The 14,526-nt window shown below is 37.7% G+C and overlaps 1 protein-coding gene across 2 annotated transcripts in view; it reads left to right on the forward strand.

Annotated features, from left to right (window-relative positions):
* Positions 1 to 14,526, forward strand: part of lrba (LPS-responsive vesicle trafficking, beach and anchor containing) — a 295,618-nt gene that overhangs the window by 228,766 nt on the left and 52,326 nt on the right. For both annotated transcript variants that reach the window (XM_077203247.1, XM_077203253.1), the window contains exon 46: positions 6,114 to 6,266. In XM_077203247.1, the coding sequence (XP_077059362.1) occupies positions 6,114 to 6,266 (153 nt within the window). The remainder of the gene's footprint in view (positions 1 to 6,113; positions 6,267 to 14,526) is intronic.

A 14,526-nucleotide genomic window follows, 5' to 3' on the forward strand; every position in this document is an offset into this window, starting at 1 on the left:
CGGTCCCTGGCCTGGATTTGGTTTTCGTCTTCCACTGATATTTTGTTTTTCACAAATGTGGAGACTATTACATGATTAGACGTTTCTGTAGTGAGTTGACTTCCTCTTTGTAACCGGAGCTTGCTGGGACTTGGTGTGAGGGCAGTCGTCATGGAGACACTGCAGCTCTCTGCCCGGCTGCCCCCATCACCTCTCCATAAAAACTGGCCCTAGCACATGTACGGTCACAAGCAATCCATGTCATGCTACCATGAAAGCGTCAAGGGTCCTTGATCAAAGCTTTTAACTAATCTTGAATTCGAACTTCCCCCTTTCCTCCCTTACACTCTCCCTTGCGAAACCCTTCATAACACTCTAACCCTCAGCTGAACCTTTTGTCGTTCGGCCCCAAACCAAAGTCAGACAGCAATCCCAACTGCACACTGTAGCCCCTCAAGCCCTTAAAGTGCTCTGCATTGACTTCAGCAAATGTCCAGACCTCTTGATATATTCATTACAACAGACAGCCATTTTGTTAGCACGCTCGTTGCATGCTGGCCTTTTTTCGGGGGCTGATTGTACTCGTTTGATAAAAAGACATGTGGCTCACATTACATGGTCACACTTGATATCGAAAGCTTACTCAAAACCCAGTTTGGTTTCTGCGTAAGGTTGTCACTGTAGATCAGTGTAACAGGATTGGCACACATCAAAACTGAGCCAAGGACTTGACTAAAAACCTCGAAATCACCACCAGTTTATTTGACTTTGAAGATGTGGAACATTTCAAACATGCTTTACTTTGCTCAACCTTGCAAAAAAGGTTTGATAAGTGCAAATGAGAAGCAAAGGGCCTTCAAATGTAATAATGTATCAATTTGCCATGCTGTTATCCCTTTTTCTTAAAAACAAAACAAAAAGCACAGCAGTCCCCCACATTTAGAAACACCCCCTCATTCTACTAAGGGGTGAAAAGCCTTTAGCAGTTTTTGTGTCCAGGCTAAAGAGAGCTATAATTCCGTAAAGCCATGATCCTGTCTGTCTCTAGCCAGGCAAACTCTGGCCTGACCTTTAACCTCCTTCCCTCGACCCCCGTGCACTAGGCTGAAAGCAATGCGGACACTGAAAATTTTCCCTCAGGGGAATCAGAGAGGACCTAAGAGGGGGCCCAGGGGCACCATTCTCTATTGACCCACAGCAGGACAGGATTTTGGATCACAGGTTTTGCCCTCTGACCAGTTCTGCTCAAGGGCCATTGCACATAATAGCACCTCCCATACCCTCGATCTCGCTCTCTCTCTCCCCCACCACTGGTTAAGTGGTTTTGGGTCTTCGTGCCGCCAGTGAAGACGCCAAATTTACGCCAGACTCCATACATGAACCTTAGGGCGCCTGGTGCCATTGTAAAATTGTGACCTTTTTGTTTTAAAGACTTCGGTTTTTAAAGAGAGGACCAAAAAGAAGCAAGGCAGGAGGCTAGTTTTGAACTTCCACCATTTGTTTGCTCACCTAATTGACCACTAGAAATGCACTGAGGAGCTGTGTTGTATATACATAGCATTCAAAGTGAGGGTCTCTATCTGTATTATGTTATATTAAATATATATATTTAGGGGCCAAGCACCGAAGGTGCGGAGGCACCTATTGTAATCGTTGGCGTTCTTATTATACTTATTCTTCCGTTTTGGGAGTCTATGGCAGCTCATAGAACCGCTTGCAGGAAAGTTATGAAATTTGGCACACAGATAGAAGATAATCTAAACTGTCACCATAGCAAATTTGTAGTCCTAATCCCAATCCGTCTAGCGCCACCAACTGTCTAAAGTTTCACTCACGTTTATGCTAATAAGTTTTGAACCATTAGGGCTAGAAATTCTTTCCGTCATGAAAAACCTACTTTTTCGAACTCCTCCTAGGATGTTGCGCCTATACAAAAATTTAACAAGATCATCTTCACACCATGCAGACAAATAGTTATGGAATTCATGTTGATTCGTCAAACTGTTCTCGAATACCGTGCAAACTAATTTTACGTAGCGCTTGCGAAAACAGACATAAGGCTGTATCTCCGCAGCGCTTTATCGTATTCAGACCAAACTTGGTAAATGTCATCACAAGCATGACCTGAGGCTACATGTTGCGTTTTGGCGCAGCGCCACCTACTGGTCCAGAGATACGAAAAATGGCTATTTTTGCTTATAACTTATGAATATTTTGTCCAAAAATCATAAAAATTGTCTCCGATTCAGGGTATCATGCTGAGTCGACTGATATCCAATTTTTCCATATCGTCCTTTTTAGGCGTCGGCCATTTAGAATTTTGTACCAAAAATTCGGTATTTTCTGAACGCATGAACTTATCGTTACGAAACTCGGTATGGGTCATCAGTACAATGCCCTGAAGGAGCCTGAGAAGTTTCGAACCAGCGCCACCTAGTGGTAAAATTACATTTTCAAATGCTTCTAACTCTAGGTGAGGTTGACTTATTTTCACGGGACTCATCTCCTTAGATTTCGGAATACTTGCCGAGTTCAACGATACCAAACATGCTAGGTTTCGCCTTAGGGTTTGTGTAGCGCTGTGATTTACAGCTTAAAAAACATTTGCCAATATCTTCGATACCGTTTGACCGATCGAGACAAAACCACCGTAGGAAGTTCAGAAACATAGGTCGTTGGCCTTATGCTAATGCCCTAATGTCAAAATATTAATAGTAAGTGGCCAGAAAATGCAAACAAGTCAGGTGTGGGTAATCTTCTATGTGTTTATACATAAAAAATGTCTATAACTCCAAAACGAAATGAGATATTTTCAGTGAATTTGACACACACATGTATGGGCTCCCTCTAAAGATACATAAAAACAATAATGGGACTGTGCTTCTTGTTGGCACTATACTAGACCAAAATATGAAATTGCCTTTGACTTCAATAGAGTATTTTAATATAAAATGCTATACTTTATGAACGCATTTGCATATTGTTACGAAAGTCTGTATGAGTCATCGGTACCATGCCTTGAAAGTACTTCAAGGTACAAAGTTCCGGGCAGCGCCACCTTCAACGTTATAAATTTTTTTCCAAAAATGCTAATAATTTTTGAATAAATTTACTTATTGTAATGACACTGGTCTTAATAGATTCCTTGGGTTATGCCAAAACCATAGATACCAATTTTGCCATAGGCAGCCGAACTTCCTGTCCGTCATCTTTATTTTCTTTTAAAACCTACTTTTTCGAACTTCTCCTAGACCTAGACTTTTCACCAAAATCGAATCTTATCTCCAGACCGTGCCGACAAAATGTTATGGATTTTGTGTCGTTAGACAAAACCGTTTTCGTGCACTGCAGCAACAAAGTTGAGGCATGATGCCAAAATAACTATTCAGGCTTTATCTCTGCAATGCATTGACACATTGACACCAAACTTAGTAGGTGTCATTGTCACCTCACTCTGACCACACCACATCAATTTCGTAACTGCGCCACCAATTGGTCAAAAGTGACAAATTATTAAATCATATTATTAGTGACTGTGTATATGATTTTTTTCACCTTTTTTGCCTAAAATCATCTTTAAATGTCTTTAATTGATCATTGTTGCATTTGGTTTGTTGTCTTCTTTACTCTTGGCCCCGATAATGGCTGCTTGCATCTATATTTTAATTTGTTCTTGTAAGAATGTTTAAATTTAGGCCTAAAATGTTATTCTTCTACATTGAAACATTAACTATGTAGTTATGCTCTAACCTTTGCATGATTCAGTAGGTTCAGATACCAGTCTGTGATACAGTTTGTGTGATAGACTGTCAGTTAGATAGTTCTCCCAGGGGAGAACTGTTTCTGCAGAGCAAGAGCTTGTTTATCCTCCTAGTGCTAACTTAACACTTCTAGCTCGAGTGTGTATATGTGAGTGTGTATATGAATGTATAAGGTATAATAAGATGCAGAGAGACAGATGAATAGAAGAGTGGAATGAAATAGAAATTCAGGGTGATACCAAGTACAAGTTAACCATTTTAATTTGATGGCCGATATTTTTTAACCGTGACTTTAACTCTATTTCTACCTTATTATGAATTCTGTTTGCCATTGTGTAAATAATCATAATATAATAATGTGTAAGTGCATGAGCTTGACTAGAGCCCATTTCGGAAAGTCGCGAATTTATACTTTTATGTAAATACTTTGGTTTCATACCCTTTTATAGAAACACAGGCATATTCATTTTCTTCTTGGAATTAAGTTGATGTGCTATTTTTGAGCACTTGAATTGATCAGAAAACTACGGTGGCCGAGAGGTGCAAAATAAATCACAATTATAAAAACAAAATAACAAGTCAGAAAACACAACGACAATTCAGAAAACACAATAACAATTCAGAAAACACAATAACTATTCAGAAAACACAATAACTATTCAGAAAACACAATAACAATTCAGAAAACAAAATAACAATTCAGAAAACACATTGACAATTCAGAAAATATATTGACAATTCAGAAAACAAAATGACAATTCAGAAAACACAATAACAATTCAGAAAACACATTGACAATTCAGAAAACAAAATAACAATTCAGAAAACACAATAACAATTCAGAAAACACAACGACATTTCATAGAAAACGGAAAAGGTACGTACATTTTGAGAATGGCAAACTTGTCGCTGATTGGACGACACACTTGTCAGTCAAGTTTTACAGGAAGTAAGAAATTTGTGATCAAAATGGAACACACACATTAACATTACTTTGAAGAAGGACATTCTTATGCCGTGATTGTGGACATGCTGGCATACCACAACATTAAAATGAGCTTGTGCTCAAATGGCTTAAGTTTATCGCACCCATCAACATGCCAAAGATAGTTCGGTCCCATGGAGTGATATGCAGACATCCAAAGTCTCCCGGAAGTTCCCCGCATATTGATAGCGGCTCCCTGATGTCCGCAAATTAGTTAGAAACTCGGAGGAAACTAGTGAGAAACTTAGAAACTGGTGAGCTCCAAACCGTGTAGTGCACGGCAGAGAGGCAGAGAGCGAGAGACCTTGCGTGTGTGTGCAAATGTGTGTGTGTGCCTCACGAAGCGCATGTAAATATTTTTTAGTAATCTTGTAATTAGTTTTAATATCGTGGTATTTCGCCAGCATGTCCAAAATCACGGCATATGAATTTCCTTCTTCAAAGTAATGTTTAATGTGTTCCATTTTCGCATTTAGCAAAACAAAGTTGATCACAAATTTCTTAATTCCTGTAAAGCTTGATTGACAGGTGTCTCGTCCAATCAGGGACTAGTTTGCCATTCTCAAAATGTACCTACCTTTTCTGTTTTCTTTGAAATGTCGTTGTGTTTTCTGAATTGTTATTGTGTTTTCTGAATTGTTGTTTTGTTTTCTGAATTGTTGTTTTGTTTTCTGAATTGTCGTTGTGTGTTCTGACTTGTTATTTTGTTTTTATATTTGTGATTTGTTTTGCCCCTCTCGGCCACCGTAGAAAACACTGTAGTTACACAGTAAAAGATCATTTTTAATTATTTCTGTATAACCTGAATAATATTCAAAAGCTTTAACCTTGTGATTTCATGATGTCACTAACTTTCCTCACCACTTTTTAAAACAATGTAACGCCCAAGCGTGTCACAAAGGAAGAAAGAGGTTTAGTGATATTTACCATGCTTTGACTGCAGTGTACCTCTGCACTGCTGTTTTGATGTTCTTTATTAGGATGACGTGCAGTCGCCCTTTCTCTGAGGATTTTAAAATATTAAACTGGAGTAGTTCCAACCGGATCATTCATTCAGAGTTGCAGCGTGGCACAGATTAAAGGCTACAGATTCAAAGTAGAAATAACTGATTCCTCCCGCCCTGATTCCCGTTTAATGAGCTGTTATATTGTATAGCTATCTAGTATGCTTTAAAATACTTGACACTGGATTCATCTGTATTAGGCAGTAAACAACATTTCTTTCCGGTTTACTTTTTGATGTTTGGAATTAATTATTAAATGAGATTTAATGAATACATTTTTGAAGTGTTGAATCAGTGGAAATATAGCTAATTTGGTGATGTCAAAATCATTGCGTTAATGTGTAGTTAAAAATACTTTTCTTTTCTTTTTTGTCTCTCTCACAGGAATTGATCCCTGAGTTCTATTACCTCCCAGAGATGTTTGTCAACTCCAATAATTACAATCTGGGAGTGATGGATGATGGGACGGTGGTGTCAGATGTGGAGCTGCCGCCTTGGGCCAAGAGTCCTGAGGATTTCGTACGCATCAACCGACTCGTACGTTCACTCTTTGTCTCCATCTCTTTTCTGTCTCTCTCCATCTTTCTTTATCTCCCTTATTAAATTGCGGTTAAAGTGATGATTACAAGTTGCTATGGCCAGAGTGTCTTTCTCTTTGTGTGTATGCGTGTGTGTGTGTGTGTGTGTGTGTGCTGACGCTGTGACCTGTTTTATGCTGATAATTACAACTCTGATATCAATCTGACTCTCCCATTAATCATCTCTTTCTGTGTGTGTCTCTCTCTCACTCTCTCACACACACAACCACAACCCCCTCATCTAATGTCACTGTTCTGACATGCACATAGATGTTCACACACTTTCACTAAGTCCTTGTGTAGGGTTGCACAGACTTTAGTTGTTTGATCACTATCAGGTGAACTGCTGGTTGCTCTTTGATGTGTGTATATGTGCTATAGGACATTAGTAGTCACAGGCATACTGATTGCACTGTTTGAGCAGCACCGGTGCTGCATTAATTTGCTTTATATCACAGACTTAAATAGCATGCCATTGCTTCTTCGCAGTGTGTCAAGTGGTCTGACACAATCTAAACTAACTGCATGGACAGCTTGTAACCTGTAATAAGTGCAGATTAATGGTGACTTGAGATCCTTTATTGTCAAAGCTCGTATATCTTCAGGATAAGCTGTCATCCTCAGTAGTATCTGCAGATTCCCCAGCGCTGGTTTATTTTACTGTCTTGATATTGTGTTGCTTTTGCTTTCACTTTCACTATGTTAGAATAATGTTTTTCTCCTCAAATCCTCATGTCTCTTTCCAGGTTTGTTTTCACAGGTAAATACTGTTTATAATCTGTCAGAATGATGGAAATCACTTTGAAATGGTATCATGTAATGCAGAAGTTAATGAACATTTTTGATTAAGGCAACATATGTTACATAATACAGATATTACTACAGTGATATTTAACCCGTCTGTTATTGCTGTGGAAAGAATCGTGCTTTTGGGGTTATTCATGGTTGAAAGTACCTTGTTGATGCGTTTACACTTTTAAATTTCCTTTTAATGTTCAATGAGTGTGTAGATTAATGTTATCTCATTGTGAAACTTTTTTTTATCGTATTGCCTTTATAGAGCGAGCCTTTCCACTGATTGTTTACTGCTTAACGGAAGTTACACCCATAATTTGCGCAAAGCATCATGGGGCGTAGGAATAAGGTCGATAGAGCGACACAGAGAGACACAACACGGATTGATTGACTTGGTCCAGTGTGAAGATTTACTAATGATCTAAGTAAATGGGCAGGCATGTAATGGAAATACCATCCTTGTTAACCAACAGTGCTGTACATTTACCATTATAACATATTACATTATATGAACTTGAAAAGCAAAGTTCATTATTAATGTTCTGAAATTGTCATATAAAAGCTTGACCGATTTTCTTTTTGTTGAATCAACTTTTTTTTCACTTTCCAAACTGATACACTTAAAGGTGCAGTGTGTGATTTTTAGCGGCATCTAGTGGTGAGGTTACGAATTGCAACCAACAGAAGTTACGGTGGCCGACAGGAAAATATGTCATCGTCTGAGACAGCAGAGAGTAGCCAGTTTAGCAATGAGGTTTCTTTAGAAGGATAAATTAAGAAATTATGTTTACTTAATTATTCAGTAAAACTATTATTGCGAATATTATTTTTACTTGTTCATCATTGTGTCAGTGTTTTATTCACTGAACTAAGCTTGCTTCCTTGCACGAAGAGCAACATAGTAACAAAACGCATTTGTCCGTTTAGGGCTACTGTAGAAACATGTTGGCGCATTTCAATGTAAGGGGATCCACGATGTATATAAAACCCCTAATCAGAAAAAGTTGGGACATTTTGTAAAATGCATTAAAATCAAGAATCTGTGATTTGTTAATTCTATTTAAACTTTTTTTAACTGACAAAAGTACAAAGAAAAGTTTTCCAATGTTTTCACTGACCAACATAATTGTATTTTGTAAATATGATCAAATTTTGATTTTGATGGCTGCAACACACCCCAAAAAAGTTGGGACAGAGACAAAATAGAAGTGAAAAGATTATCCAAATTAGATTATCCAACTCTTTTGAAACAGTCCACAATGAGCAGGTGAATTGGTAATAGTTGAGGGTATCGTGTTTGGGTGTAAAAGTGTTTCTAAGTCTTTTTAAGCAAAGATGGGTCATGCCTCATCACTTTGTGCCAAATATCTTGAGAGAATTGACAAACAATTAAAAAAAATTGCATTTCTCAATGCAAGATTGCAAAGAATGTATGTCTTTTATCATCTTCCATACATAATATTGTCACAAGATTCAGGGAATCCAGAGAAATCTCAGTCTGTGTTGGGCAAGGCAGTAGACCTCTGTTGAATGTGCGTGACCTTTGAGCCCTCAGATGGCATTGCACAAGATACCATCATGCTACTCTGTCAAATACAGACACATGTGCTCAGGAGTAATTTGGAAAACCGTTTTCACTGAACACAGTCTGACTCTGCATTAAGAAATGCCACTTGAATCTCTGTTATGCAAGGAGAAAGCTTTACATCAGTTCTATGTGGAGATGCCGGAGAGTTCTCTGGGCCTGAGCTCATCTCAGATGGTCTAGAAGAAAGTGGAAAATGTGTGCTGTGGTCTGATGAGTCCATGTTTCAGCTTGTTTTTGGGAGAAAATGGAAATCGAGTTCTCAGTCCCGAAGACGAAAGGGACCAACCAGACTTTCATCAGCGACAGGTGCAAAAGCAAACATCTGTCCTGGTATCTGTCCTGTGCATCATTGCAAACGGTATGGGTAACTTGAATTATTGTGAAGGTACCATTGACATGGAGGCATATATTTGGATTGTACAGAGACATAAACTGCCATCAAGACGACATCTTTCCTGGGAAGCAAGACGATGCCAGGCCTCATTCTGCACGTGCTACTACTGAGTGGTTTCTAGACTATCTGCACTATAGAAGGGAGGTGCCTGTCTGTTTACTGCAGTCCAGATATGTCTCTTATGGAAAATGTATGACCCATCATGAAAAGGAGAATCAGGCAACGATGACCACAGACTGTTGAGCGGCTGTCTTGTATCAGACAAGATTGGGCAAATATTCCACTAGCAAAACTCCAACAATTAGTATCCTCAACTCCCAAATGATTAAAAAGTGTAATTAAAAGGAAAGGTGACGTGACAGTGGTAAACATGTCTCTGTCCCAACTTTTTTGGGGTGTGTTGCAGCGAACAAAATCAAAATTTGTTCATATTTACAAAATACAATTATGTTGGTCAGTGAAAACATTGGAAAACTTTTGTCAGTTAAAAAAAGTTTAAATAGAATTAACAAATCACAGATTCTTGATTTTAATGCATTTTACAAAATGTCCCAACTTTTTTCTGATTTAAGGTTGTAGATATAAACTGCTCATTTTATATGGTTCATTTAAGTAAGGTCTTTATACTCCACTGAAAAAATAATTTTTCAAGCTAGTGACGAAACGCGCTCTGTAGCGCTGTTTGTTCGCTGTCGGCTACGGTAGAAACATGAAGACACAATATGTCGACCACCTTAGAAGGGGGTGCCCGCGGTTATGGAGATATAAATATCTCATTCTAAGGTAATAAAAACATAACGTTTCATTATGCAAGGTCTTTATGCACCACTGAAAACATAGTTATGGATCTTATATTGCATTTCTGTCAATAGATCCTCAGAAATACTACACAATGCACCTTTAAAGGGTTTGTTACAATTCTGAGATAATTTACTCACTTTCATGTTGATCTAAACCCAGTCTTAACACAAATTAAGATATTTTCCAAATTCTCTTATCTTTTTTTGTCCATCCATTGAAAGTCCTGTGACCTGTTTTATGGTGATAATTACAACAATGATATTAGTCTGACGCTTTCATTCAGTTCTTTCTGTCACCCACACACACACACACACACGTTAGGTTCCGGTATCTTTATGGGGACTAGAGACATAATGATTTTTATACTGGACAAACTGTATATTCAGTCCATTTACACTAGCCCTACCCCTAAACCTACCCATCACAGAAACCTTTTTACATTTTCAAATAAGCATAATTTAGTATGTTTATTAATCATTTTCCCTCATGGGGACTGGTCAAGGAGATCTCAGGTTTTACTATTTTTGTGAGGACATTTGGTCCTCACAATGTAAGTTAAACAAGTACACACAAACCCCCTCATCCAATGTAACTGTTCTGACTTGCACACAGACATTCACACTCCGTGTATAGGGTTGCACAGACTTTAGCTGTTTGATCGCTATCCGATGCTATTTGATGTGTGAATGTGCTATAGGAAAATAATTGTACTGTTGTGAGCAACACCCGTTCTGTATTATTTGGCCTTATATCACAGACTCTGCCTGCCAGCTAAGTGCATGGCAGTGCTTCTGTACAGTGCATCAAATCTTCTGACACAATCTAAACTAAATTCAGGGGCAGATTGTAGCCTGTAATATGTCTACATGACATGAGATTCTTCAGCTTTGCTATCACAAGAATAAACTACATTTTTTACAAGAAATTAAAAGAAAAAAATGTTATTCTAAATTGGAACAATATTTCAAATTATTTCATTTTTAAAGTAATTTTGTTCAAATAAATGCTTATGAAGATATTAAACTTTTCAAAACATTAAAAATATCATATTAAATTTTATTAATAATATATAATCTCACACTGCCAAAACCAAAGTACAAGTAGACAGTGTAAATGTAATCCATATGAATCAAGCAGTTTAATCAAAGTGTGCTGAAGTGACGCATAACTTCAAATCTGTGTTGAACTGATTTAATTTAGCGTTTTATTCATAAATCAATATTGAGCAACACGCATAGATAAAGCACATCAAATATAGTAAACACACAAGTTCTAAGGTGCTTACTTGACACAAAAACACACAAGGTTTCTTCTTGCATGTAAAGCAACTTACATTAATCTGCTTGACTCAAATGAATTACTTTAAATTGTGTCTTTTTGTACTTTCATTGGATGGACAAAAATTACGAGCAAATATTAAAACTATTTTCTTTTTCTGAAGACAAATAAAAGGCGAGTAAAAGATGACAGGATTACATTTTTGGGGTTAACTCTGCCTTCAAAGTGGCAAAAGTGTGGACACATCTACTCATTCTTTACTGTATTATTAATTGTAGCCTAATTTTATAATATAAGTTAGCCAATAAATCATTGTTCGAAATGTGATAATATTATACAAAAATATAGTAGTAATAAAACTATTGTTGATAGTGCAGGGGCAATTTTAAGGAGTTTTGTGCTCATGAGAATAGATTCTGACCTAGGTACATTTGTATCAGTCTACATATATCAGATATGTTTTCGCTTTGAGACAATTTGATCTTTCTCTTTTGATCAGTCCTTGTTATTGACTGTTTGTTAGTGCAAGAAAAAAAGTGTGAATCATAAGGTTCCATGTGCTCTACGCTTAGCTGTGGTGTCTATAAATGTTGTGTTGAATCTTGTAAGTGAAGCTCAGCAGACACTCTTCTGCAAGTTAAGTCACAGGTTTTATCCTCTTTTCCAGTAATTAGATTTTTCAGTTGATCTTTTCATAATCCCAAAAAATGCTCTGATCTCTTACCGCTCTCTGTCAGCAGTTATTTACATCCCAGAAACCTCTCATTAACATGATCTTCTCTCTATCTCTTGTGCGTGCATGCGTGTGTGCGCGTGTGTGTGTGTGTGTGTGTGTGTGTGTGTGTGTGTGTGCGTGCGTGTGCGTGTGCGTGTGCGTGTGTGTGTAAAGTGGGCATGAGCACCGCTGATGACTTATAGCTGGCATTAGGGGATGGCAGCTGTTCTACTCTGCTACAATGGGCTACATTTGTAATGAGGGCGCAGACTCAGTCAGAGACAGACACATGCAGCAGAGAGCTAATGGCCTGCTACACTCTTTAGCTCATCTGTCACTAATGGCCAGTAAACAGCATGGTGCACACACTTGGTCATTTATGTTGTATAGATGATTAACAGCTAATTAAACTGCAATCTGCACCAGTCACGCTAAATGCATGCTTGCAGAAATAACTGCACTCACCATTGGTACATAGTATTTTTGTGAGCGACCATGTATCCTCAAAACAGCAAAATAATTTCCTCAACGTAATGCAAAATAATCTGTTGGCTCAAAGAAACAAACAAAAAAACAACAACTGTTTCTGTCAATTTTTATGAGTTATGACAACTTTAAATGAAATTAAATTTTGAATGAAATTACTTTCAACCAACAAAGTACATTAGAAGAACTTCATAATTTCATTCAGATAAAATCCACAGCTACTATAGAACATGCTAAACGTAACTTTATTGCATTTATGTTTAGTGAACAAGTTTACTTTTGCACTACTCTTCAGCACAATGGTAACCACAAAACTTCAATATAGTAGAAACTCATTTAAATGTCAAACATAACAGCATTAAACACTAACAGGTCTTTCCTTTCACTAAACCCCCCCACTAAAAAATAACGCTTAATATCAACATTTATTCTCCATATCTACTCCTATGCAAAGCATGCAGGGAACTAGAAAACTACTTTTGTGTGATGCTGAATCCATGTCGCGTGATGTGAGTAGATAGATCCAAGATTACTTCACTACCATATTGACCAGCATAACATAAACTCAAAACACTGAGTGCACCTTTGAAGCTGTAATGTGCAATTTCAGAAGCACCAAACAGAAATATACAGAAATAACAAACAGAAATGATGCGTTTCTCCTACTCTCTCCAAGCTGTCTTTTCCCTGGGTCCTGTTATGTTAAACGGTGCTCAACTGGGCAGGATTCATGAGCATTGTAAATACATAAATTTAAGGATGTGTGTTGGATTAAATGGGTATTTTAAACAGACCCCTGCTGAAATCAAAACATTTCCTTCTCCCGCTCGTCTCATAGCCTTCCCTCCCTTTCTGATGTCACGCGACTCTCACATCAGCAGCGATTGTTGTTTTTACCACAGGGTCGAGGGAGAGGTTAAGAACTTGATCCCACCCGCCAGATAACAAGTCAGCTCTGGCCACTGTCATGCTAAAGAACATTCCACAATACATGACTAATCCTTCATCACATATTCACCCAGATATAACCGCAGCAGTGGCAGGTGATTGTACACTTAACTGTGCATTGACCTTGGACCAGGTTGCTCTCCATAAACCTCAAAAAGATCCTCAAGAATTATAAGGAAGATGTTTTCAGCCTAGAGGACAACTGTGGTTAGGGATGCTAACTAACATACTAGTACTTGCTTATCATGTGTTGACATTGAAGTTGATGTACTATAAGTGGCAGTAGAGTGAGAAAGGTGTTAATATTTATGTTTACTGTTTAGTATTGCATCAGCTAATTTACAGGCATGGTCATTTACTGGAAAAGTACCATACTGGTCTTATTGCAGTACAAATTGTGTAAACTACATGTTTTATACCCTTTGACTACACTCATGTCACAGCTGGTAACCACTCCAAAGCTTTAGACTGAAAATGAGTTGAGACTGTTAAAAACATTTAGTTGCCAAATGACTTTTGTTATTTGGCAAATTACAGAAAGCATGTAATTCATATTCATGTTTTATCACAAACCAGTGTTGGATATGCATTAAACTATAATTTAAGCTTCACTATTATCTAGTATGAGAAGTAGTTGCCATATAGTACATACAGTAGTGTACTACTACTACTGCAAACACAGGAAGCAAATATGCGCTTCAATTCACTAAGTGCAAATCTTCTTAGTTTACTTTTTGTCATTTTTAATTTATTGCAGCAGACATACAGTTGCAATCGAAATTATTCATCTCCCATTGCAAATCAGGTTTATTGGCAAACTTTAAAGACTTTCAGCTGTTTGCAATGAACAAATCAAACAAAAGTAATTGAAATAGCTCAACACAACAAATGTTTCAAGTGATTTCCTCAAATTCAACTGAAAATCCAACTTTCAATGACTTCTGCAGTCTCAAAATGAAACAACCCCCTGAATAGAATCCCTCACAAAAGCACAATTCTGCAAAACAGGTGTTGTCTCAAGCACACCTGATGCAACTAATCAAGGGCTTCATTAGTTGCACCAGGTGTGCTTGAGCTAGAACACACAAAATATTTGATTTGGCCAGGTTTGTTGAGTGTCACGTTTGACTGCATGTATAGAAATATCAGAATGGACATCAAAAGATGATGTCAAAAGAATGGTCCAAAAATGTTCGCCTTTCACAAACAAGGAA

This window comes from Siphateles boraxobius, unplaced genomic scaffold, assembly GCF_051911475.1.
Source record: "Siphateles boraxobius isolate OS27281-9 unplaced genomic scaffold, OSU_SipBor_1 119, whole genome shotgun sequence".
NCBI lineage: Eukaryota > Metazoa > Chordata > Actinopteri > Cypriniformes > Leuciscidae > Siphateles > Siphateles boraxobius.